Source organism: Monodon monoceros, unplaced genomic scaffold (genome assembly GCF_005190385.1).
Source record: "Monodon monoceros isolate NGI ecotype Baffin Bay Population unplaced genomic scaffold, NGI_Narwhal_1 Super_Scaffold_4, whole genome shotgun sequence".
Taxonomy (NCBI): Eukaryota; Metazoa; Chordata; class Mammalia; order Artiodactyla; family Monodontidae; genus Monodon; species Monodon monoceros.
In genome coordinates, this window is record NW_021703781.1 from 54,666,499 (window position 1) to 54,693,363 (window position 26,865).

At 44.0% G+C, this 26,865-nt stretch overlaps 2 protein-coding genes across 2 annotated transcripts in view; one reads left to right on the plus strand and one right to left on the minus strand.

The window, feature by feature from the left end:
• The first annotated feature begins 8,497 nt into the window (after positions 1-8,497).
• On the plus strand, positions 8,498-21,262 carry WNT8B (Wnt family member 8B). Its single transcript, XM_029244814.1, has 6 exons — positions 8,498-8,538; positions 17,329-17,362; positions 18,122-18,260; positions 19,086-19,211; positions 19,969-20,111; positions 20,322-21,262. Exons 1-6 carry the CDS (start codon positions 8,498-8,500, stop codon positions 20,865-20,867), a joined length of 1,029 nt encoding a protein of 342 aa, XP_029100647.1. The 3' UTR covers positions 20,868-21,262.
• A 2,721-nt stretch (positions 21,263-23,983) lies between these two features.
• SEC31B (SEC31 homolog B, COPII coat complex component) overlaps positions 23,984-26,865 on the minus strand; it is a 28,179-nt gene continuing 25,297 nt past the window's right edge. Inside the window, 3 exon segments of the mRNA XM_029244815.1 lie at positions 23,984-25,930; positions 26,144-26,210; positions 26,666-26,782. Coding sequence (XP_029100648.1) covers positions 25,746-25,930; positions 26,144-26,210; positions 26,666-26,782 — 369 coding nt within the window. The 3' untranslated portion in view covers positions 23,984-25,745.

Below are 26,865 nucleotides of genomic sequence, written 5' to 3' on the forward strand. Positions count from 1 at the left end.
AGTAATGAAAATGGTACCAAAGTGCCAACACCTGTCAATTTTCCTGCCTTGAACTGGTCACCTAGTTGTGTTGTAGGATAATTTTTATAGTTACCATGCATACCTCCCTTCTTGATCCTGATATAAACTGATTGACTGATCCATCAATGCAACTGAGAACATGAATATTTTCTAAAGGCTGCACTACGGGGACCAACGTTACAAGATCATAAAACAAAACAAAATTCTTTACCTTCATAACAATCCTGGAAGAGGTTCCTGCAACCCCAGGCTTTCTGGGAACAGTGGTTTGAGCTGTACCTTAGCAGCTTTCACTTAGAGACCACAGAATGGAGAATGAGTACAGCTTATTCCCAGCTACAGTCCTCATTTACATGCTGAATGCTGAAGTGCTTTTTTGTATCTCAGTGTTTCTCAGCAGAGTTTGCTACAATACATAAAGAAGGAAGGAAATGAGGACAAGGAAAGAGAGCCTATCACTCTATAAAATATCCTGAAATACAAATGACTTTTCAGTTTCAAGGGAAAAGATTATCCCTTGAAAATCTGTGATTTGCTTGGGAAGAAACCTGAGATTGTTTTGCATAGACCCATGACACACAGTTGTCTTTGGGCTATTATATTATCTTTGCCACTACTTAGTTGGCAAGGGCTAGATCTGAGATACTGTGGGATTTTAATATAAATATTAAGGACAACTGCTAAAACTGAGGCATCTGTTTAACTTTTCTTTCTTCCTTACTTTTTCTTTCTTTCTTTCTTTCTTTCTTTCTTTCTTTCTTTCTTTCTTCCTTCCTTCCTTCCTTCCTTCCTTCCTTCCTTCCTTCCTTTCCTCCTTGCCAAGTGGTTTACAAGACTTTTTTTTCCCTAATATTTTGGGGCACTGCATTATAATATAGAAAATTCACATTTATATAAAACAGTTTGAGAAATATTTACAGGGCTGAATTCCCCTTGAAAAAAGAGAGGGAGTTTAAATCCGTGAAATAGATATGGGGATATGGCCAAAACTACACATTTGTTAATTTTTCCTTTTATACATATCTTGAAAAAAACCTTCACTTGGCCCCAATCTTCACTGCAACATTTCTTTCTCTCTTTCCTTTCATTTCCGTACTCCTTCAATGAATCTATACTAGCTACTTTCATTTCATAACTGTTTACTCACTGTAATCTGGCCTCTGTTCTATTCAATCTACTGAAATACAAATTTTTAAGTAGGAGGAAACTTGCCTTTGAAATTCTGAATCCTTCTCTTCCCTTCAAGACTTCAGCTATCTTGTGCCTTCTACTTCCTAATCCCTCCCCATAACTAAATAGGAAAGAGCCTGATTTCAATTATTTCTACTTTACAGTGGATAAGAATTAGTCATGCTGGTCACTCTTAGAAAAAGCTGCATTTTAAACTTAACTCTAATCGTACAGTGAATTATTTCTAGCTTAAATATCCTCAGGTATTGTCAGCAAAGGCAGTGAAAGTGTTTGGACCAATGAGATATTATGTCACAGTCACTAGTAAGGCTCACTTTCTATATATGTAATTGTGTATGTACGTACGTTTCTGTGTATGGGCTGGTGCGTGTGTGCTCTGTGGGTCTGATGTTGTAGAGGCTAGAGTCAACGATGAAGTTTGCTCAGAAACTGCTGTCTCTGGGCTTTCCACGGCCCAGTGCATCTCATGAGCTCTGTGAGGTGAAAAACCTGGCCTTCAGACATTCATTCTAAGAGAAAGTTGTTTCACTGGGGCATCTTCTAGCAGCTTCCCTACTCTGGACCCTCCCCTTAACCTTTCCCCTGTACTCTCTCTGTCAAATCACCAGATGGAGATCTGTATCTATGTTCATTTACAACCACTTCTTCTTTTCCCTGGGCCATCACCCAAAGTTATTATAAACCGATGGTCTCTCCTGAAGTAGGCCAACTAGAGCTTCATGACCCAAAGACTTTCTATGGACCTCAAAGGGCAGGGAGAAACCAAACCTGTTATTCAAAGACTTGTGGGGAAAGTGAAAGGAGGCAGAAGAAAGGAGGGGATGAGAGGGCATTGAGACGAAAGTCCTTAGCATTGAGAGGAAAACACCAAATTCTGGAGAATTATAATTATATTTAGAACCTTTGCTTTTTAAAAACATGTGTGCAGAAGGGAAAAAGGGAATCCTAACTTAAATCAAAGCCATATCAACCACTGGGATTCAAATGTATCTGGGCACACTTGGGAAACTAGTGAGGCTGGCCTGCAAGGCTTTCTGCGTGAGACTGAGTTCTTTCCTGGGAGGGAACTCTCATACTGAGGGGAGAGGGAATCATGCGCACAAACTTAGCCCAGTAACAACGTCCTGGTCATGCAAAGGGAGAAGCAAGTCTGCAGATAGCATAGTGCTGGGTGCTCCCGGTCCTATGCCATGGAACTATACAGAACCAGGCATGTGTCCTCACCAGGGCGGCTGCACCACTCACGGTACAAGGTGATGGGCTACAGACTGCCTCATGGGCTACCCTAGTTTGGAGAAAGCCCGCAATAGGGAGAAATGGGTACAACTAATTGGATAATGGCTGCAACCGCTTGTCCACAATGAGACATAGCTAACAGAGAATGGGAACTTGTAATTTTCTAGAACTTCCTAAGGGGGTAAAATAAAGTAAATTTCTTCAAATGGTATCAGGTGAAGAGAGCTTTAAAATTTTGAGTGTATGGACCTATGGATAACAAATGTTAGGTAAGAAAAGACAAACAAACAAAAGAAACTTGGAGACTTTCCAAGAGCTAAAAGAGAAGCTGTGGCATTTGTATTTGGGTTGATCTAAAGTCCCTCCCCTCCTGTCCCAGATCCCTGGGAAAATTTTTTGCTGGTGATCAGGTTGAGTATGGAATAGGCAATTCAGGAGGCCATATAGGCCACAAGAAAAGATATGTAATGTTGAAAGGTGTGGGTGTTTGTGCCCTAGATCAAAGAATTTTGAATTGTGGTTAGATTATGGCCAGAGTACAGCCACTGAGGTGCTGCAAGTTTAGAAGGTCCCTAGAGCAGAGAAGCAATGGGGAAATGACAGAAAGTCCACAGGGCTCCGCTTTAGCGGTTACCCACAACCTCAAAACTACTAATGCATCTGTATGTGTGGATGGCTGCTTAACAAGTGTTGAAAAGATATTTAGTAATGAAGAGAATAGCAGGGACTTAAAAGGAAGGGGAAGGAACTTGTTAATGTTGATATTAGAGAAGTCGTGGCAAAAGGTAGTAAAGACAAGCAAAAGGACACAATTTGGCCAACCAGCCCAGATGGGAGCCAGTATCAGCAGAGGTTACTTTGAGTGAAACATTACTGTGAGAGCTCAGGATGACTGATGGAAAAAGAGAAAGAGAGAGAGAGATCTGATTGCTCTCTCAAATTCTTACTGTTGGTAAATTAACTTGGGAGAAGAATGAAATAGCATTAGAAGCTTGTAGGAAAAAGCATAGGCCAAAAAATGAGTAAAGACTCACTTCAAGGTTGAAGACAAGAGTGTGGAGGTCGTCTAAGAATATAAAATCATAGTCATGGCATTAAAGACTTCCATGAGTGAAAGTAGTTAGCTTGTTTCTTAGAGGACAGAGGGCGCCTAGATAAAGATTCAGATCCTTGTGAGCATATTCCATCCCCCCCAGATATTTTAGCCTTGGAATGCGGAAGGTGGGCATAAACAGGGCAGCTGTAATCACCAGGAAAACACCAATACCAAGAAAAAATGGCAGGGAAGGAATGAGATCCACGGTTTTAACACTCAGTGCAATCAGAGACTCAGCACCTCAAGGCAGTGACCAGTGAGAGCTTTGGGAACTACCGAAACCAGAAGGTGCTCCATCCAGACACAACAGAAGAGAATGTCCACCTATTTGTTACTGTTGCAGTTGGAGCAGCCATTTTCCAGAAGATTGAGGCAATAATTTGAGTCTCCCAGGCCCTCAAATTATACCCAGGTATCAGATGCTTGTTGGCACCTCCCTGTTCTCCCACTGACCAGTGCTTCTCAAAGTGGACTCTCAGGATCATCTGCAATACAACCGTCTTGGGAACGTGTACATGCAGATTCTGACCCACTCCCCCATCACCACCACCCAACAAGAGTCTCTGGAGCTGGGGGCCTTCATGTTTAATAAACCCCAGAAGATTCTCATGCGCTCTACAAATAATACATCTGGATTGTTTTTCAAATGCCTGTAATGAAGTCCATTCTCCGGCACTCCAGATTATGTATACACGTACGTATGTTACATTCTTATCTTTACATAATTATAGATTTGCAGAAGTTTGCAAAGAAATGTGCAGGGAAGTCCTATGCACCCTTTCCCCAGCCTCCCCCAGTGTTAACATCTTACAGCTGTAGTACAATATCCATAAAGCTCATTCAGACTTCACCAGTTTTACATACTCCAAGTCTGCACTTCACTGTCCTAGACTAATGGAACACCTCTAAAAGAATGCCAAAGCAAGACAGATGGTAGGAGACAGGAGGTAGGGAAAGAATCCAGTCCTGTCCAGGCCAGGCACTATGGCCACCTGACAATTAAAGGGGATTGGTGGAGTGTGGTTGTTGCTTACACCCTCCTCCACTGGGGAGATGCTGACACCAAAGTAACCCTCTTCAGGCATCTGGGGACAGGGGCAGGGCTAGAGCTTTAGTCAGAGTCTTACTGAGAAATTATCCTGCTTATCTGGTCAGACCCTAGTCTCCATGTGTTTGCTTTTGAGCCACTGGAACTGTAGCTTCCAAGGTAATAAAGAGTCTTCCCTAAAATCAGAAAGTTCACTGGTGCTTATTCTTGAGAGTCATTATAGGAGTGGAAGAGGTCCAGGGTAGGTGAATCAATAATGGCCAGGGTGTCAAGACTAAGCACACTGCTCTTGGGTGGGCAAAGGCACTTTTTGCATGAGGTCCCTGAAAGCCGATCCCAAGAAAGGTATGAACAGAACACTACAGAGTCTCTAGTTAATACTTTTTAAAATTGCTCATTTCCTTGCAAGGATGGCACCCTTTGAAAGGGCCACCTTTTGAAGGGGATCCAGGCTGGGTCCACCACTTGGATCCAGCATATATAGGCAGATCAGGAAAATTGGTAAGGCTCAGGCCCCAGAGGTTTATCTAAATGAGTGACTATGGAGTCTTCCCAGGAGAGGATTCTCTCTAAAGGAAGGGAATTGAGAAGATCCAGCTATAAAGCTTGTCACTGGAATTTGTTAGCAAGCCCCTCAGTTTCAGTTCAATGAAGGAGGTTGGAGGGTGACTAGGAGTCTCTTTCCCAGGGGTTGTTATAAGCAAAAACAAAAGAACTATTTTGCTAAAACCCTGTAAGAACTTATACACAAATGGCAGTTTTGATACTCAAGTGGAAAAGTAAAACTCTAAAAGGGGTTAAAGGACATTTGCCCCTACATTAAAAAAAATAGACTTTTTAAAGGAGAAGTTTTAGGTTTATAGAAAACTAGAGCAGAAAGTACAGAGTTCCCATATATCCCCTCCCCTTCTCCCCTGCACAGATTCCCCCCATTATTAACATCTTGCATTAGTGTGGTACATTTGTTTATCCCTACTTTTTTATGCGTTGAACCCAATGTGAGCAGCAACAGTACCCCCAAAATGTGCCCAGGGGATGTGGTGGTAGATAAAGCCGAGCCTGGCAGATATGGGTGCCTGGTAGGCATGAAGCAGAAGGAAGAGCTGGAGCAATGGAATAATAGAAAAGCAGCAGAGACAATGTGATAGTTAACTGAGCTTTTTCTGACTGTGTGCAAAACACCCCTGAGACCTCCAGGAAATACTTATCAAGAACTTCTTGTGATCAGGAGTCCTGGATTAGTATGTGGGAATAAGAGCAAGAGAAATATGGATTACAGAAAAGCACAGCAGTAAGGGAGTACATGCTCCAGAACCAGACTGACTAGGTTCCAACCCTGTCTTTACCATTTAACTAGCTGTGTGACGCTGGCTAACCACTCTATGTTTCAGTTTCTGTGTCTGTAAAATGGAAGACATACTAATTTCTACCTCATATAATTGTTGTAATAATTATGTGAGTTTAAAACATGTAAAGCAGTAAAAATAGTATTTTGTGTTCACAGAATAAACACTCAATAAGTAGTCCAGTACCTACCTCATGGGGTTGTTATAAAAATTGAAAACGATGTTACAGGTAAAGCACTCAGAGAGTTCCTTACATACTCGATAAACGTTAACTATTATTTGTGTGATAGAAATTAAATTTTATATGTTACCAGTATATACACTGGAAAACTAACCAAAGGAGAGGAAACAATTATAAAATTTTTATTTGGCAGTGTAAAAGCAAAACTAACTACAGTTATTTATGTAAATTGCTTACTACTTATGCCTAATTACTATGAAGCACAATAACAATTATATATAGCATTAAGTGTGTCAGATTGACTTTGCTAAAAGTTTTGATTATAACATCAACCTCTGTATACATCTGCTCAGCGTTCATTGTCTGTTGCTCTTGTGGAATAATCTTCTGTGAATGTAGCAGGCTCACCTGCTCACAATGCTAGAAAATTAGTGGGAACACAGGCTTGCCACAAACTTCGTTCTCATAGTCCCCCAAATCCTTTTTCAGTCCCTTTAATCCTAGAATTTTCTGTTGATTCTGATGACCCTCCGATTATTTTTTCAAAACCCTTTAATTTGCTTTTATAGAGTACTTGCTATGTTCAAGGAACTATGTTAGGAGCTGGAAGGGATACAATGATAATTAAGGCAGGCTCCATTTATAGTTGATTATAAGGGAATAAAGGAAAACCTTTATGTGAGGCAGAAAAATGATGCTGTGAGTCTTGAAAAATTCTGACTGTGGCTTTTGAGCTAGATACTAATTTAAGAATAAGTAAGGTGTTTAACATATTTATAGAGATATAATTCATATATTATAAAATTTACCCTCTTAAAGTGTACAAATCAATGGGTTTTAGTATATTCACAAATTTGTGCAACCCTCACCACAATCAATTTTAGAACATTTTCATCACCCTAAAAAGAAACCCCTTATCCATTAGCAGTCACGTCCCATTCTTCCATCCCTCAGTCCCTGGCAACTGCTAATCTTCTTGCAGTTTCTATGGAATTGCTTGTTCTGGACACTTTGTATAAATGGAATCATATAATTTTGGCCTTTTGTGTCTGGCTTCTTTCACTTAGAATGATATTTTCAAGGTTCATCCATGTTGTAGCATTTGTCAGTACTTCATTACTTTTTACAGCTGAATAATATTCCATTGTATGAATAGACCACAATTTATTCATCTATTCATCATTTGATAGACATTTGGGTTGTTTTTACTTTTTGGCTATCATGAATAATGCTGCTATGAACACTCATGTACAAGTTTTTGTTGGACACATGTTTTTAATTCTCTTGAGTAAATACCTAGGAGTGGAATTGCTGGGTCATATGGTAACTCCTTGTTTAACCTTTTGAGGAATTGCCAGACTATTCTCCAAGTAGCTGTGCCATTTTTTAATCCCACCAGCAATGTGTGAAGGTTCTGATTTCTCCACATCCTTGACAACACTTGTTATAGTCTTTTTAATTTTAGTTTAGTGGGTGAGAATTCTTGTTGTGTTTTTTATTTGTATTTCCATGATGACTAACAATGTTGAGCATCTTATGATGTACTTAGTGGCCATTTGTATATCTTCTTTGGAGAAATGTCTATCCAGATCCTTTGTCTGTTTTCAAATTGGGTTATTTGCCTTTTTACTCTTTAGTTGTAAGTGCTCTTTATATGTTCTGGATACAAGTGTCTAACCAGATATATGACTTGTAAACATTTTCTCCCATTCTGTGGGTTGTCGTTTTACTTTCCTGACTGTGTCTTTTGAAGCATAAAAGATTTTAATTTTGATTCAGTCCAATTTATCTGTTTTCTTTGGTTATGTGTACTTTTGGTATATCTAAAAAAATATTGCCTGACTCCAGGTCATGAAAAATTACACCTGTATTTTCTTCTAAGAGTTTTATAGTTTTAGCTCTTACATTTAGGTCTATGATCCATTTTTAGTTAATTTTTATATGGTGTGAGGTAGAGATCCAACCTCATTCTTTTGTATGTGGATATCCAGTTGTCTCAGCACTATTGGTTGAAAATACTAAGAATAGGTAAGATTTAACAGAACAGCATGAGCAAAGGTATAGAGGCATGAATGCATGGATTCCACGAATAGCAACTGGTTCAGCTTGACTAGAGCACTGGAGAAGTAGGGTTATTTAATGGGAAATGAGGTTGGAAAGGTATGTAGGGTCAGATTATGGAGGGCCTTGAGTGTCCAGAGTTGGAGAACTACAAAAGATTCTTGAGTAGGATGACATCGGAATCAGGCTTTCAGAAGATTGATCTAGCTACAGACTCTACATTGAATTAAATGGGATAAAAAATGTTATGTAGAGAAGTCTTATTAGCTGAGCTTCTACAGTGGTCTAGGTCGGAGGCCACAACTAAGGCTGCGACAATGAGAGTCACCGAGGTAGCGAGAAAGAAAAGAGGGAACTGGTATGTGAAAAATATTATAAAGGTAAAATAGGGCTTCCCTGGTGGTGCAGTGGTTGAGAGTCCGCCTGCTGATGCAGGGGACATGGGTTCGTGCCCTGGTCCGGGAAGATCCCACATGCCACGGAGCGGCTGGGTCCGTGAGCCATGGCCGCTGAGCCTGCACGTCTGCAGCCTGTGCTCCGCAACGGGAGAGGCCACAGCAGTGAGAGGCCCACGTACCGCAAAAAAAAAAAAAAAAAAAAAGGTAAAATACACACAGGTTGTAATAACTGATTGGATGTTGAGAATGGATTGAGAGAGACTGGGGAAAAAAAACTAGTAAAGTCAGGAGAAGTGGCTAGTTTGGCAGGGAAGATGAGTTAACTTTTAAACACACTCTCCTCCATTGTTTACTGGCCATTTTTACTTCTTTTGGGATTTGTGTTGTGTCCTTTATTTTTTTTTAAAGTTCTGTGTTTGTTTTGTTCTTATTAATATGTAAGAGTTCTTCATGTGTCATATATTGTAAGCATTTCCCCCAGTTTGTCATTTGTCCTATACAAGTATTACCTCATCTGACCCTCTCAACAACCCTCTGAGGTTACCACACCATCCCCACATTAGTTATGGTTGAGGTGACTGAGCACAGACTAGTCTCTTCCCAGGGTCACATAGCTAGTAGTGGCAGAGCTGGGACACCGACCCTCTGGCTCTAGAACTTCCTCTCTCAGGTTTTCTGCCTCATAATAAGGCAAATTTAGTAATAGTTTCCTAGAAAATCATCTGTAGTTTTAAAATTTTTTAAAGAAAATAGAAGGATATATTGAAATCTATTTTCTTCTTAATATATTTATTTATTTATTTTTGGCTGCATTGGGTCTTCATTGCTGCGTGCAGGCTTTCTCTAGTTGTGGCGAGCGGGAGCTACTCTTGGTTGCAGTGCACGGGCTTCTCATTGCGGGGGCTTCTCTTGTTGTGGAGCATGGGCTCTAGGCACACAGGCTTCAGTAGTTGTGGCATGCAGGCTCAGTAGTTGTGGTGCACGGGCTTAGTTGCTCCGTGGCATGTGGGATCTTCCCAGACCAGGGCTCGAACCTGTGTCCCCTGCACTGGCAGGCAGATTCGTAACCTCTGCACCACCAGGGAAGTCCCTTGAAACCTTTTATAGTATTTTCTTTGCATGAATCAACTTAATTGTATGTATTTGTGTTTCTCTTTTTCTTGGTGACTCTAGCTAGAGATTTGCTGTTTTATTATCTTTCAAAGACAGCTCTATAAAACTACTGTTTTTCTGTCTTCTAATTCTTTAACTTTTGCTTTTACCTTTTTGATTACGTTACCTATTTTTCTTAGGTTCACTGTGCTGATTTCAAAAGAACACACAGTAAATTTTTTTTAATTCTTAAAAAAAAAGGAGAGTTTTTCTCTCAATATAACAGTGATTTTCAACCAGCATGAGAGTGGGGAGGGAGGCTAAGTACAATCTCCAGGAAGACTTTTTCACAGATAATCTACTATTTTCTTGTCTCTTGCACCAATTGCCCACCCCACCCCAACCTTTGAGGATTATACTGTTATTGAGAGTGCTTTCTAATAGCTGTGTGCTTCCCTTGTAAGAAAAAATGCAAGTTTTAACCATATCCCATAAGTGTTCATATCATATTATCATTGTTAATATTTTGGAATAGGCATTGGAGTTATTTGAAAAGTGTGTTTTAATATTAAATAGTTAAAATTTAAAAAAATAAACATACTGTCCTCACAATTTGATACATTCCCAGGAGAGAAGTCTAGCATTCATTTGGAAATGCAGCTCTGGATCTCAAGATGGAAGTCAGGGTTGGAGGTAAAGATTTGGGAGATATTGCATAATCATGGTGGTAAGACCTTGGGCACGAATGAAGGATTCTCTCCTTTCCCCCATCTCTCTAGATTGCTGTTTCTTCTGAGTTTCCTCAGATGATACTTCTTCCTGCTCCTACCCCTAAATGTGAGTTCCTTTGTTCTTTCATTCAACAAATACTTATTAAATGCTTACTATCCTCAGGCACTGTTCAAGGCACTGATAATACTTGGTGAACAAAACAGACCAAAAAAAAAAAACCCTGCCTAATGAAGCTTTACAGTCTAGTGGAAGGAGAATATACAAATAAAGATGTAAAACCTAGTGTTCAGATGATGAAAAGTGCTGTGGAGAAAAATGGAGCAGAGAAAGGGGTGGGGGAATTTTTAAATAGATGATCCAGGAAAACCTCAGAGAGAATGACACATTTGATTAAAAGGCCAGTGCAGGTGAAGTAACAAGCTGTGTGGCTATCTGAGTAAAAAGCATTCCAGGCAGAAAAGACAGCAAGTGCAGAGGCTGGAGAGTGCCTGGTGTGTTGGAGGAACAACAAGGGGACCAGTGTGGCTGGAGCAGAGTAAGTGAGGGGAGAGTAGTAGGAGATTAGGCCAGAGGCCTAACTGGGTGTCAGATTGTATAGGATCTTATAAACCACAATAAGAATTTGGCTATCACTCTATGTGAGATAAAAAACCACTGGAGGATTTTGAGCAGAGAGTGGCAAAATTTGATTTATAGTTTAAGTGGATCACTTTTTAAAGGGACCAATCATTTTTGAGCATAGATTATGGGAGAATAAGGGTGGAAGCAAGGGGATCAGTTTGCAGGCCTTAATGATAATCTAGGCATGAGATAATGACAGCTTGGACCAGGGTGACAGCAGTGAAGGTATTGGGAATCTGTTAGAGTCTGGATATAATTTGATCTGGAGCTGGCAGGAGTTGATGACAGACTGACTACAGGATGTGAGAGAAAGAAAGGTCAAAGATGACTCCAAGATTTTTGTCCGGCCAATGGAAGAAAGAACTGTCCATTCCTTAGATAGGGAAGACAATGGGAGGAGCAGGTTTGAAATGGTGGCAGCGAAGATCAAGAGTTCAGTTTTGGATGTGTTAAGTTTGAGCTGCCTATTAAAGATTGAAGTGGAGATGTCAAGAATACAGTTGGGGGAATTCCCTGGTGGTCCAGTGGTTAGGACCCCATGCTTCCACTGCAGGGGACCCTGGTTCAGTCCCTGCTCAGGGAACTGAGATCCTGCAAGCCGTGCGGTGCAGCATGGCCAAAAAAAAAAAAAATTAGGACTCAAACCCTAGTTCTTTAGAAAAAAGGAATATAGTTGGATATGCAAGTCTGGAGTTTAACAAAAGGTCTGAGAAGAGTTGGGAGGGTCCAGAAAGACACAAACCCTTTGACTGACACCCAACCTGTGCAGTGTCATCAGCAATTGTACGTATAGGGAATGGGAAGCTTGCACCTTCGTCTAGTAGTATGCTGCTTGGACCATGTTCTGTAAAGCTGTCTCTGTCTTCCACTGTTTGTTAGCATCTTTCCTTTAATCATATTACTGTCCCTAGGTGGCACCCATACAAACGCTTAAATTCTTTCCTCTTTTGCTCTCCTCACATTACACACTCACCATGCTTTCTGTAATCCATATTCTATTTTACTCCTCAAAAGGACACCTTGCCATCATCTCATTAATCAAGGACAAGACCCTCCTCCTTTGGTGCGGAGCGCAAGGACATACTGGAGTCTTTTCTTCATACTGGATACAAGTAACCCCTGCCATGTGGTTCAAATATATCTGCAAATACCTCGGGGGTTAACAACCCAAGTCAACTTACGGGAATATTGTCCAAATAAGGCCTACAGTTGTGTCATATGGCAAGTGCTCAATTACATCTGATTGATTAATCAACTAGGCTATACCAGCATATCATACAAATCTCTACATACTGTAGGATCTTCGAGGAAAGAAGAATCTTCTAGCATCTCTGCTCATCACTCTCTGTGACTTCAACTCAGTGTCCTCTCAAAGGAAGTCTCTTGACCCAGGCTCACCGTTAAGCTTTCTCCTTTGGCTGCCACCCAGTCTTCATTTTGTTGCTTTGTTTTCTTTCCTGATACTGTCTGTCTGTCTTGTGGAATGGGAACTAGCCTCTGTCTGGCCTGGTAACGTATAAAAGTCTTCAAAAGTTATCCCTCACATAAAGATTGCCGCTCTGAGACACAGAAAGCTCAGGCTTCTTTATCTGAGGCACAGGAACTGGCTGACTTGTCTGACACTAGTCTTTAAGGATCAGAAATTTATCTCCAAACCCATACTGGCTTTGACAATTATGAGTTCATTCACATCATTTTGAGTTTATTTTTATGCTTTGCTGGTACTACTGTCCCCAAGAGAGTACTGCTTCTTTTTATTTACTGCTTCTTTAATTTTGCTTGCCAAGCATTAAAAAGTAGGCGTTGGTTTTGCTAGACTCTGTAGTCTTTTATGATTTTCTAAAAGTCTGTTATATTCCTTTCTGAACCTTTTCCATCTTCTCTCATATGGCAGCATCTCAGTTTATTGATACTGTTTGTCAAAAACTACCTGTATTTTAGGTGTTGTGTGTGTTCTGTATGATGCCAGTCAAGCTATTTTGGCCTCTGATGAGAAACTGAACTTTCTTAGCCTTTTTCATTTCCAACCCACTTTCTGTGATGGCCAGCATCTTACTGGCCTTTGGAAATGCAGGTTACACCAACTTTCATGGAATAATACATAACGATTCCCATGTTACTTTCTCCCATTATAATGGAAAAAGAAAGATAATAGGTAATATATTTGGATTAATTTTCAAATGCCTATGCTGAAGTCCATTTGCCAAATCTCTGGCACTCTAGATTATGTATGTATGTATGTGTGTGTATATATATATATATTTTTTTTCTTTCTTTTTTTCGGTACGCGGGCCTCTCACTTTTGTGGCCTCTCCCATTGCGGAGCACAGGCTCCGGACGCGCAGGCTCAGCGGCCATGGCTCACGGGTCTAGCCGCTCCGCGGCATGTGGGATCTTCCCGGACCGGGGCACGAACCCGTGTCCCCTGCATTGGCAGGCGGACTCTCAACCGCTGCGCCACCAGGGAAGCCCCTGTATGTATATTTTAAATTTTTGTATAATTATAGATTTGCAGAAGGTTGCAAAGAAACATGCAGGGAAGTCCCACACACCCTTTCCCCAGCCTCCCCCAGTGTTAACATCTTACAGCTATAGTACAATATCCATGAAGCTTATTCAGACTTCAACCAGTTTCACATACACTTATTTGTGTGTGTATGTATATATGTATGTATGTGTATAGCTCGATGCAATTTTGCCACATGTATAGCTTTGCAAAACCATACCACAATCAAGACAATTTACCATAAGCGCAAGACTGTCTGGTGTTATCACTTTATAGTGGTATCCATCCCCTATCCCTAACCCCTGGTAACCATTAGTCTAGTCTTTAGCTCCATAATTACATGTTTAACCATTGCTACATAAATGAAATCATGCAGTATGTATCCTTTTGAGATTGGCTTTGATCACTCAGTTTAATTTCCTTAAGGTTCGTCCAAGTTTTTGTGTGTATCAACAGTTCATACCTTTTTGTTGCTGAGTAGCACTCCATGGTATGGATGTACCACAGTTTTTTTAACCAGTCACCCTTTGAAGGACATCTGGGTAGTTTCCAATTTTTGGTTTTTCTGAATAAAGTTGCTATGAGCATCTGAATACAAGGTCCTGAGTAAAAATAAGTCTTCATTTCTCTGGGATAAATGCCCAACAGTGGAACTGCTAAGTAGTGTGGCAAGTCCATTTTTAGTTTTGAAAGGAACAGCCAAACTATTTTCCAGAATCAGATTATTTATTTTTCGAATTTAATTATGACTCAATCCCTAGAAAGTTATTCCACTGTTTACCTCTTTCTGATTAGAGAACTATCCTTCTCAGAGTCCTGTGGAGTCAGATGGACCTGGATTCAGATCTTACTTCAATCACTAATTAACTGGGTGAGCTTGAACAATATATTTAACTTTTTTGAGTCTCAGATTCCCTATTTGAAAACTAGGGATAACAATGCCCAAGATAGTAAGGATTTAACAACATCAACATGTAAAATACTGAGAGTAGAGTGTCTGGTAGACAGCAGCAAGTTAACGCTAGCTCTCTTCCCACTCCATGGCAAAATAACGATCAAATATTACTCCCAACATTTTTGGTATTTGAAGTTTTAAAAATCCAAGCAAAGCATAATACTAGCTCCTTTTGTACATGTTCTTTTTTTTTTAAAACTAAATTAAGTAGATTCCTTATGCAAAATTTTTCCTTGGAAAAACCATTTTCCCTTTCTTCCTCTCAATTACAGACTTGCTTTATTGTGCTTCACAGATCTTGTATTTTTTACAAATTGAAGGTTTATGACAACCCTGGATTGAGCAAATCTATTGGTGCCATTTTTCCAACTGCAGTTGCTCACTTAGTGTTTCTGTGTCACATTTTGGTAATTCTTGCAATATTTCAAACTTTTTCATTACTTTTATATTTGTCATGGTGATCTTTGATGTGGGAATTCCCTAGCGGTCCAGTGACTAGGACTCATTGCTTTCAATGCCATGGGCCTGGGTTCAATCCCTGGTCGGGGACCTAATATCCTGCAAGCTGTGCAGCGCGGCCAAAAAAAAAATTGATGTTACTATTGTAATTATTTGGGGGCACCACAAACAATGCCCATATAAGATGGCAAACTTAATAAATGTGGGGGTTCTGACTGCTCCACCCACCAGCCATTCCCATCTCTCTCCCTCTCCTTGGGCCTCCCTATTCTCTGAGACACAACAATATTGGAATTAGGCCAATTAATAACCCCATCATGATCTCTAAGTGTTCAAATGAAAACAAGGGTCACTTACTTTCAATCAAAAGCAAGAAATTATTAAGCTTAGTGAGGAAAGCATGTCAAAAGCCAAGACAGGCCGGAAGCTAGCCCTCTTCCCCAAACAGTTAGCTGCATTGTGAATGCAAAGGAAAAGTTCTTGAAGGAAATTTAAAGTGCTACTCCAGTGAACACAAGAATGATAAGTGAAACAGCCTTATTGCTGATACGGAGAAAGTTTTAGTGGTCTGGATAGAAAATCAAACCAACCACAACGTTCCCTTAAGCCAAAGCCTAACCCAGAGCAAGGCCCTAACTCTCTTCAATTCTATGAAGGCTGAGAGAGGTGAGAAAGCTGCAGAATAAAAGTTTGAAGCTAGCAGAGGTTGGTTCATGAGGCTTAAGGAAAGAAGCCATCTCCATAACATAAAAATGCAAGGGGAAACAGCAAATGCTGATATAAAAGCTGCAGCAAGTTATCCAGATTCCAGATCTAGCCAAGATAATTAATGAAGGAGGCGAAACTAAACAACAGATTTTCAATGTAGATGAAACAGCCTTCTACTGGAAGAAGATGCCATCTAGGACTTTCATACCTAGAGAGGAGAAGTCAATGCCTGGCTTCAAAGCTTCAAAGGACAGGCTGACTCTCTTTTAGGGACTAAGTCAGCTAGTGACTTTAGATTGGAGCAAATGTTCATTTACCATTTTGAAAATCCTAGGGCCCTTAAGAATTATGCTAAGTCTCCTCTGCCTGTGCTCTATAAATGGAATAACAAAGCCCGTATGACAGCACATCTGTTTACAACGTGGTTTACTGAATATTTTAAGCCCACTGTTGAGACCTACTGCTCAGGTAAAAAAAAAGATTCCTTTCAAAATATGACTGCTCATTGACAATGCACCTGGTTACCTGAGAGCTCTGATGGAGATGTTCAGTGAGATTAATGTTGTTTTCATGTCTGCTAACACAACATCCATTCTGCAGCCCATAAATCAAGGAGTAATTTTCACTTTCAAGTCTTATTATTTAAGAAATACATCTTATAAGGCTATAGTTGCCATAGATAGATTCCTCTGATGGATCTGTGCAAAGTTAATTGAGAACCTTCCGAAAAGGACTCACCATTCTAGATTATTAAGAACATTCATGATTCATGGGAAGAGGTCAAAAGATCAACATTAACAGTGGTTTGGAAGAACTTGATTCCAATCTTCATGGATGACTTTGTAGAGTTCAAGACTTCAGTGGAGGAAGTAACTGCAGATGTGGTAGAAAGAGCAAGAGAACTAGCATTAGAAGTGGAGCCTGAAGATGTGACTGAATTGCTGCAATCTCATGATAAAACTTGAATGGATGAGAAGTTGCTTCTTATGGATGAGCAAAGAAAGTGGTTGCTTGAGATGAAATCTACCCATAGTAAAGAGGCTGTAAGTATTGTTGATATGACAACAAAGGACTTAGACTATTACATAAATTAGTTGATAAAGCAGTGGCACTGTTTGAGAGGATCGGCTCCAGTTTTGAAGGAAGTTCTACTGTGGGCAAAATGCTATCAAACAGCATTGCCTACTACAGAGGAATCATTCATGAAAGGAAGAGCCAATCAATTCGGCAAAATTTACTCTTAGTTTAAGAAATCGCCACAGCCACCCCAACCTTCAGCAACCACCTCCCTGGTCAGTCAGCAGCATAACATCGATGCAAAACCCTCTGTCAGCAAAGAGATTACGACTCGCTGAAGGCTCAGGTGACGATTAACACTTTTAATAATAAAGTATTTTTTAATTAAGGCACTTACATTGTATTTTTTTAGACATGATGCTATTGCATACTTAACAGACTACAGTATAGTGTAAACATAACTTTTATATGCACTGGGAAACCAAAACATTCACGTGACTGGCTTTATTGTGATATTCACTTTACTGCAGTGGTCTGAAACCAAACCAGTAATATCTCTGAGGTGTGCCTGCATGTTTGCTGAAGTAATTCTCACAACTCTTGGCAGCAGAAGTGAATTGGTGTATCTCTGTTATGTTCTGTGGTTTTTCTCTCTTCCAGGTCAGTGAACAATTTCCTGATGACTGGTCCAAAGGTAAGAAAAAAAATTCCTTCGATTTATTTGGATTTCACTCAGCTTCTTGACTGAAGACTACACATATCAATATCTTTTATTATATCTTTTATTATGCTGTATATATTATAGGCAGAAAAACTGTGGCACAGAAATGGTTACAGACACACCCCAAACCGCACAGCAAACTAGTGTCAGAGCCAGGACAAGAACTCAGGAATACTGACTCTGAATTTATGACCAGAATTTCCAGAGCCAGAAAAGTTTTCTTTCTCAGTGTCAGGCTACAGTCACCCATCCTTCTCAGCGCAGGGTGCGAGGCTGTCTTCCACCTTTCAAGTGCTGGCATTGTACTACATGATCTCTAAGGACATTTCCAGCTTACAAAATGTTCTCTTCTAAGCTAGCAGTAGGATGAAAATGGCTGAAAATTCATGAATTATGTAATTGAGGTTCATTCTGGAGTGACAGAATAGTATAATGAATAGAGGCAGTGAGGTCTAGAGTCTAATGAAACTGATTTTCATTCCTACTTCAGACATTTGCTAGTGGTGGGACCTTGGGCAAAATGTTTTACATCACCTCTCTGAGGCTTAGGTTTCTACTTAAGTTTATTTGTGATGTTATTTGTGATGTTAAAAGCATATTTAAAGTGCTTACTCTGTCATTATTTTGGAGGGATAGGAGTGCACAGGAAAAGAGATGCTTGGCCACTTTAGGGCAAATGCCTCCCAAGTTCAGTTGCTGTGAGTCTGAAGTTTGACCCCTGTGTCCCTGCAGGCTTACTTGATCTACTCCAGCAGCGTGGCAGCTGGTGCCCAGAGTGGAATTGAAGAATGCAAATACCAGTTTGCCTGGGACCGCTGGAACTGCCCTGAGAGAGCCCTGCAGCTGTCCAGCCATGGCGGCCTTCGCAGTGGTAAGGAAAGCCTCGGCCACAGCTCCCTGGACCCCCTGGCCACAGGTTAGAGCCCCACTCTCCAGGGATGGCCCCCTGCCTCTTCTACACCCTTGTTCCTCAGCTGGTCTCTGCTCTCAGGTCATCTCCCTCTCCAGCATCTTCTCTGTTCCTTCTCCAGCTCCTCTTTCCTACCTATAGAGCTTTTTTCTTTCTTCCCCAACACCCTCACTGCTCAACAAATGGACCTTGCCTCACCCCAAATCCTATACCACCCTCAGTCTCCCGGCTGGCTAAAGGCTTCCTCAAAATATAAATAAGGTAGGTAGGGGTCATAAATCTTCATGCCTCTTAGCCCCTTCCTTCAGCAGGCTTAGCAGAGAGGTACAGGGCAAGTGGGAACTGACTTGGAGCCCAGATTCCCATGGAGAAGATAAAAAGCAGCCATGCAAGGAAGTGAAAGAGCTGCCAATCAGTGGTTCTTTTCAGGACTAGCTAGCACCTGCCTCTCAGACTTCAATGTTCCAGGAGGAAGTGGGGATGGGTTCTTTACAACCTGACATTCAGATTCTCCCCCATTTCTTTCTTGGGCTCGTTCCCACCTAAATCTCACCCATATCAAATAATCTAGCCACTCAGTCATAAAATGTGTGACCTGAAAAGATGGGAAGGAAGAAGAGCAGGGCTGAGACCAGGGCTAGAGCAGACCCTGGAAGAGAGTAAGGTACATTATAAAGGTGGGGAAATAGAATGGAGCAGGGAGAGGCGGGTGTAATGATGGTATTAAAGGTATGTCTTTGGGCTGTAACTCCTCCCTCTAACTCACTCATTTTTGGTTCCTGTCAGCTAATCGGGAGACAGCATTTGTACATGCTATCAGTTCTGCTGGGGTTATGTACACTCTGACTAGGAACTGCAGCCTTGGGGATTTTGACAACTGTGGCTGTGATGACTCCCGCAATGGGCAACTGGGTGAGTAGTGATCTTGGGAGTGGGTAGGGCAGCCCAATGAAGTTCACTTAAGTAGTGAAAAGCTTGGTGGGTACTTGGTGGGGTGAACAAGAGTTGTATTCTTCTAAATCTGAGGAAAATCAGGGCGAACCAGTTTGAGCCCAAACCCTACAGTGACAAACCAGGCTAAATGTAGCTGGGGACCCTTCTCTGACTGGGTGGTTTCCTTAATTTAAACACAATAATGATAAAGGAAGAACCCTGCCTTCAGAATCATTCCTATTACTGTCTCAAACATAGGGGGAATGCCCTTCCATGCTGCTTATCCCTGTCTCCTTTCCATTGTTTACCTCCACTATCCTTTCCAACCCTCTGCCCTGCAGCTCAACTGCCAACTGCTGTTCTGTATTATCTCAATTGCCCTTCTCTCTCCCCCTCAATGCTGTGCTTTCCTCACCTTTTTTGCACCATCATGTCCCTTCCAGACGTCAGTTGCTGGCGGAGGTCTGCATACTCTGCCCAAAGGCCAGAAACATAGTAACGGGGTGAGCAGGCACCTGCCTCACTTGGCAGCTACTTATGTCCTGGGACATGGGATTGGCTGAAGCTGGAAGTAGGAGCACAAAGGTGGCAAAAACAAATCTAGGGTGAAACTAATTTGGAGACAGGGCACTCGCCCCACCTGAACCCTTCCCCACCTCAGATCCCCCAAACCCACTTAGAACCAGCAGCCCAGGAGGCTCCAGGCCGTCCCTTCTTCCCACTGCCTTTTTTCCAGGGGGCCAAGGCTGGCTGTGGGGAGGCTGCAGCGACAACGTGGGCTTCGGAGAGGCAATATCCAAGCAGTTCGTCGATGCCCTGGAGACAGGACAGGATGCTCGGGCAGCCATGAACCTGCACAACAACGAGGCTGGCCGCAAGGTGAGTCCTGCAGCTCCGGGGGTCAGGCAGCTGGCTCCATCCACTACCAGCCCTAGGTGCGGACGGCTCTTCGATTCATTCATCAGATTGGGAAAATGCGGCATCGAGGCAGCTGGCACGTAGACTAGCTAGAATCCTCGCAATCCGCCAGAGGGTGACACTCCCCAGGCGCTTAATCCCTGGCCCGCTCACTCCTAGCTCTCTTCCCAGGCGGTGAAGGGCACCATGAAACGCACGTGTAAGTGCCACGGCGTGTCTGGCAGCTGCACCACGCAGACCTGCTGGCTGCAGCTGCCTGAGTTCCGAGAGGTGGGCGCGCACCTGAAAGAGAAGTACCACGCAGCTCTCAAGGTGGACCTGCTGCAGGGTGCTGGCAACAGCGCGGCGGGCCGCGGCGCCATCGCAGACACCTTTCGCTCCATCTCCACGAGGGAGCTGGTGCACCTGGAGGACTCCCCAGACTACTGCCTGGAGAACAAAACGCTAGGACTGCTGGGCACCGAAGGCAGAGAGTGCCTGCGGCGCGGCCGGGCCCTGGGCCGCTGGGAGCGCCGAAGCTGCCGTCGGCTCTGCGGGGACTGTGGGCTAGCGGTGGAGGAGCGCCGCGCCGAGACCGTGTCCAGCTGCAACTGCAAGTTCCACTGGTGCTGCGCGGTCCGCTGCGAGCAGTGCCGCCGCCGGGTCACCAAGTACTTCTGCAGTCGCGCGGACCGGCCGCGGGGGGGCGCGGCGCACAAACCCGGGAGAAAACCCTAAGGGTCCCCTTCCCCACTCTCCTTTCCCAATTTGTCCTTGGCTTCTTTTAGAGACCCCAGCAGTAGAGGAATCTAGGGAATAGGGACCCCACACTACCAAGGCCAGGGATCCCGAGAGGGAGAGAGACGCTGCAATCTCTCCTGTGCTTGCCACTTCCCAACCTGTTTCCACAATTCCTCTGCTCTCTCCTCGCGCTGTCTGCATCGTCTGCTCACCACTTAGGTCTGAGAAACCTCTGTTCTGAGATTCTGAGCTATTGATCTTCCTTGGAGTAGGAAGAGAATAGGCGTTCCTCCTCCCAGTCCCAGCTGCCCTAATGCCTGGCCTAGCCTGTGGAAAGCTTAGGAACTGGAAGAGCCCTTCCGAGATAGGCAGGGCCCAGGGAAAACACGGCTTTTTTCTTTTACCCGTCTTCCCCCCCATCCCCACCCCCTCCCCCTCAATTTTCTGCTGCCAGCTCTCTGCCATAGCCTCATCTTCCTTCTGCAGAGGCCCTCCTGTGCTTCTGATTCCCTAACTGCTGGCATGGACTCCCCAGGAATCTCTTTCTCTCCCCCTTTTCCTTCCTTCCTTCCCTGAAGGGATACTGAGGAAACTGACCCAGGAAAAAGCATGTCTTTGGAGGTTGGTTCCTAGAGGCAGGGGTTGAAGATGGAGGAAATGGGAACCCTAGAATGCTGACTTGCTGAACACCAAGGGTGCCACTCATCCTTGTGATACCATGTCTCTAATGGACTTTGCCAGTGGGGCAATGACCTTCCTAGACAATCACCCAAGGTGCTCCAGACACATACCCACGACATCTAGGAATGATGTAAGGGCAGACTGCCAGTCATTTCCTACCCTTTAAAGTAACCTCCTCCCTGCTCCTAACCTATAGCCTCCTAGCAACCAACTTTACGTCTTCTCTTTCCCCAAAGGATCTTATTCCCCTGAGCCAAGACTGAGATAAATAAAGCTAATTTCCCATTCAGACCCTGGTTTGCACCTCTGAAAACAGGTCATGAGGAAGGAGAAGCTGGGACCCTTCCTTTTCACTAACCTGGTTCTCAAACAGGCAGGATTCAGGCATTGGATACTTTCCTTCAATACATAAACTTCCTGTAATGAAACTGTTAATAGGAAGTTCAGCACCTTGAACCTTAATTTATTGCAGTCACTGTGACATGTGCCTTTTTTTCAGGTATTGAACTTATTCTTGGGGATATGGGGAAGAGGTGTACAAGATATAACCTCTAGGTCCTCTCCTCCCTCCCACCTTGCCAGGATACTATCCTCCTGTGAGCCTCACTTCCCTGATGGCCTAAGTAGTTATCCTGACCTGACAGAGGTTAATCTGCGAAGGATTAGTGAATCAGCCCCATAAATCTTCCACTAATACATTCGCTCAGTAGCTAAGACCTTGCTGCTGGTTGTGCTTGAGTCTTCTGGTTCTCTTCTCAGAAAGCAGTAGTACAAGAGGGACTTGGTGAAATAGGGCTCTGGGAAGGGAAGAACTAATCCCTGACAGACCCTCTGCAGCCCAAGGAGCTTGCCAGTCATCCCCCTTCCCCTAGGCTGGTCCTGGGTCATAGGCACCAGGTAGCCCCGCAGCCCTTCTGGAGCAGAACTGCTCAAATGCTAGACAACTTCATCTCACTTCTTGTAGAACAGGAGAAAGCACAGAGGAGGAGTGGCTCCAAGTGGGTAAAATGGGTGGAGGCTCTAAAGGCTGACCAGTGACAGTGGAAAGGCTCCCATATTCCAAATTGACACAATGGCCAGGTCAGACCTCAAATCCCTGGCCTCATCCCTACACATCTTCTGGTCCCACTAACACTTACTGAGGAGAGAGGTTCCCCTTCCCTCCTTACAGGGGACATGCTTCCCTTCAGGGTCTCCTAGTGCTTCATTTCCAGTTCCATCAGCAAAAGGCCTTTTGCTCCTTCCCTCAGCTTTGATCTGGGCCTCTTGAATCTCCCAACTCACCCTTCGTCCCTAATGAAGCAGCAGCATGTACTAACTTGGCTGTCTCACTTGGCAGAATTACTTGATAGTGTACAGTAAGAAAATCTGGCAAGGCAGCTAAATATAAAAGTACAATGTTCTAAAGGAAAGCGACATTCTCCAGGAGGTCTCTCAGCATACTAGTAGGAGAACTATTGTGCTCCACATTTGATAACTCCAGGTCAGTACTTGAAACATGTCATGCGGCCAGAAAGTTCCTTCATACGTTGTTTTGTATTCCCAAATGGATATGATTGATACCACATTCATTTGCATCTATAAAGAAAACAATACTGAGCTACCTTAGATCTGGATTGCTTTTTCCCCCCTCTTGCGTTATCTATTCATTCATTTATTCATTCAATGAACACCAGAGTGGAAATACAGTGGTGAACAACACACTGACCTTCTGCATTCATGGAGTGTAGGTTCTCTCTTATAATCAATCACCAGTGCTGTGTTCCCCTTTATAAATGTGGACAACCAGACCGGTTGCTTGGGAAGACACCTTCGAGGTCAGCTAGTGAAACCTTCTGTTTTACAGATTTAAACTGATGCTGAGAAAGATGTGTGGCTTGTTCCACCAACTAGTAAGGTACCGTGGGGTGAGTCCTGGAACCCAGGCCCCTTCCCTCCTCTTGTGTGCTCTTTAGGAGTCCATCTGTCTCAGCCAGGGGACAGAAGCAGAGGGAGGTCCTGAGAAGTGACAAGGACGCTGGGTGGAGGGGACAAAACACTGTCTCCTTCCTGTCCCTAGCCTGTGAGCCTACACACAGGCAGGGCTTTCTTTTCTTGAAAGAATCGCAGCCTCAACTGGCCTCAGCAGCAGGTTAGGGCAAAGACAGAGACAGGGTCGTGCTCAGCGCTGGCTTTGCTGGTGGTGGTGGGAGGGAAGGGCAGGCCAGGGCACTCGCCTATTGTGGGTCTGGATTGGATGCTTCCACTCATTCATTTCCTTTTAATTAACCCGCATTCCTGGAGGAGAAATATTTATGTTGGCTCCCATAGAGGCAATCCGCAGACTGGAAAGAAGGGGGAAGAAAGCCTGCCTTAGCAAAACAATATCTCTAAAGAGCTCAAGAAGAGAAAATAAGAGAACAAAATGCCATTAAAATAGCCTTCTACCCCCACGGAGTCAATGAAAACTTCATTTCACATGCTAATCCCCCACTCCGCCCCCTTCTCTTCTCATAACACCTTTCCCGAAAAGTGTTTGGGAAAAGTCTTCGCAGTCAGTACACAGCTCCCCGCAGCTCAGACTTCTCCTTGTGTTAGTTCAGGGCCCCAAGTGAGGCTCTCGCTCCAGCAGCGGCTTTTTTCTCCCCACCTTTAATTTAAACAAAGACTTCAGAGTTCATCAACCTCCCACTGAAATTCACAGCTGCTGAACAAACTAATCCCCTCTCCCGGCCTTTCTTCCCTTCAATGGGCTCTTGGCTTCAAAGACACTTTGGGAAAGGACTTTGCTGGGGCTCACACTGCTTCATCAATAGAAGTTAGTGCAAGTATTATCTGAAGAGCAAGTGGCTTTACAAACAAATACTGCCTAACAATCCTTTCCTCCCAAACACACACATCTAGCCCGCAGACATGATGCGATCTACAACAGGATTAGAGATCGTACCCCTGGCTTCACACCCAGCCCCTTTTGTGTAGCTGAGCTCAGCCCTGAAGTGGTGTGGGGAAAACCCTGGAGCTGAATGTCAGGCACGGATGGAGACACACACACACACACACACACACACACACACACACACACACACACAGCAGAGTGACCATAAATGCTGCAAGGAGAGCCTAATTCAGTGCCACCTCTTTCTTCAACTCTCCTGACTTCCCATCTGTCCCCAAGCCTCTCCCCTGCCTTATTAGGGTATAGGGAACAAGAACAAAAAGGACTGGGAAGACACATAAGAGCAAAATAGGACCTAGAGGAGATAATAATTGGGAGGAAACCAAACTAAAGCAGCTTTATTGCACATAAAGTACATCAGTGCTTCAAATGCAGAGTCCAACCATGAAAGCGCAGCCAGAGAAGGCAGCCCTGAGAAGTGTGGGGCTGTGGGAAGAGGGCCTCCAAGCCTTGAAGAACAGTGCTAGAAGACTCTTTCATTAATATGGCTCCTATTCCTAATAGGAGCTTCTAATCACAGAATGAGTGGTCTAGGCCTTGGGCCAGGGATCAGGCAGGCTGAGTCAGGGGCCACTCCACACAGGTAGTGGTCCCTCTGCTCCTATCCCATAGCCTAAGACAGCTCTCAGCAAAAGGTATCCCATCCACCCTCCACCTCACCTAGCCCACCCTTAACAATGCTGGCAGTTGAGAGGTCCCTTCTTAAAAGGGTCTGAGTTCCTTCTCTTCGTTGTGCTCAGCACCCATCCCTCATGTGTATGACTTGTTCAAAGGGTGAACAGCAGTCAACTCTACCCCAGCCTCTGTGGCTCAGAGAGGTATGAACCTGGAAATATGAAGTCAGAGGCAAGGAAAAGGTAAAGTCAGGCTCATAACCCACAGAAGGGGAAAGACAAAAGACCCACAAGATGGGTACAGTCGAGGTAGACTTGGAAGTAACGATCCTGCTCACCCTCTCAGAAGCCACTTAGAATATCCCTGGGGGAGAAGACACACTGCGCCAGGCCCTGTTGGAGTACAGTTTTAGGGAAAGTGAAGAACAGGCTGAGAGAGCCCTGAGCAGATCCCAGAGGGCCACGCATAAAGGGGCGGAGAGCAGGCACTCTGCCTGTTTGGAGCCAAGCCTACAGCATCATATACCTGGCAGCAAGGGAAGAGGGCTAGGAAAAACAAACGGAATCTGTTCCGAAATTCCCCTTTCCTGCAGGAAGTAGTTAAGTAAAGTAGAAGTGGCCTCCTGGCAAGAGGAGCTGCCTGGTCTAGATGTGTAGCTTATAAGCGATGGTGAGGACGGACTTCAGGACAGGCATGAAGCTGGAGGCCTCGCTGAAGCTGCTGCAGCTCACCACCTGAGCACGCACAGCGAGGCCCCGCTCAAAGCGTCCTGCGTCCACACATTGGGCAACCTCGTGGAGCCCAGCCAGGACAGGAGGCGAGAGCGCGCAGTCAGTAAGCCCAACCCCGCCCCTACCCTGGAGGCATGGAAGGGAGAAGAGAGGACTTAAGTTCTAGAGCCCAGTCCAGGCAAGATGTCTATACTCTGTAAGGAACCCAGGGTCGGTGAGGCCCATAGGAAGGGACACTGGGCACCCTTTGGCCATGGGTGAAGGTGGAAGAGCAGGAGGCAGAGGAGCACCACTGCCTGTACTTACTGTCTCTTCGCAGAGCTTCTCATATAGACATTCTAGACGTTGGGCTGCTTCATCCAGCTTCCGTTTTGTCTTCTGCAGGGAGGGAAATGGATTCTGATTCCAGCTACTATGCCTAACACTACACAGAACCATAAAGAATCACAGTACCTTAGAGCTAGAATGGCTTAATGCTCTTTCATTTCACGGAGGACAAAAAGGAGACCTGAAGAGGCCAAGTGACTCACTCAAGCTGACGCAGCCAGGAATGAATGGCAGGTCTCCTCACTCCTGGTCTCACCCTCCTTGCAGTACTCCCTGCGGCCTTTCCAAGCACTAAGTCTCAGTGCTGTTTGGTCTTGCTGCCAAGGAGATAACCTCCAGACCAGACAAGTCCTCCCCAACTCCACATGGACATCAAACAAGTATAAGATACAGGCAGCATGTCCAGGGACAGTAAGAAGAGTCACACAAGGAACTGGTCTACAGCTAAGGGGTCCTGGGACCAGCTAGGGTAGGAGGGGAGCATCATGGGGAAGGTTCAGACTCACTATGTCAGTGGCAGACAGGGAGCAGCGCTGCAGAAGCGCCTCAAAGCTGATATTCAAGGACTGATGTTCAGGGGGCAGCTCCTTCCCGTCCATCTTCGCAGGTGGCAGCTGAAGTTGCTGAGGAGGGAGCAGGGACACAGGAGAGAGAGGCAAGCTGTCCTGCTCATGGCTCCCCTCAGGACTAGTCCTCAGTGACTTGG

Coding starts and splice junctions, on each gene's coding strand:
- WNT8B (XM_029244814.1), top strand. CDS start 8,498: ATGAGAGTCACCGAGGTAGCGAGAAAGAAAAGAGGGAACTG. Junction 17,363..18,121: donor TCCTGATGACTGGTCCAAAG/GTAAGAAAAAAA, acceptor GTGTCCCTGCAG/GCTTACTTGATCTACTCCAG. Junction 18,261..19,085: donor CCATGGCGGCCTTCGCAGTG/GTAAGGAAAGCC, acceptor GGTTCCTGTCAG/CTAATCGGGAGACAGCATTT.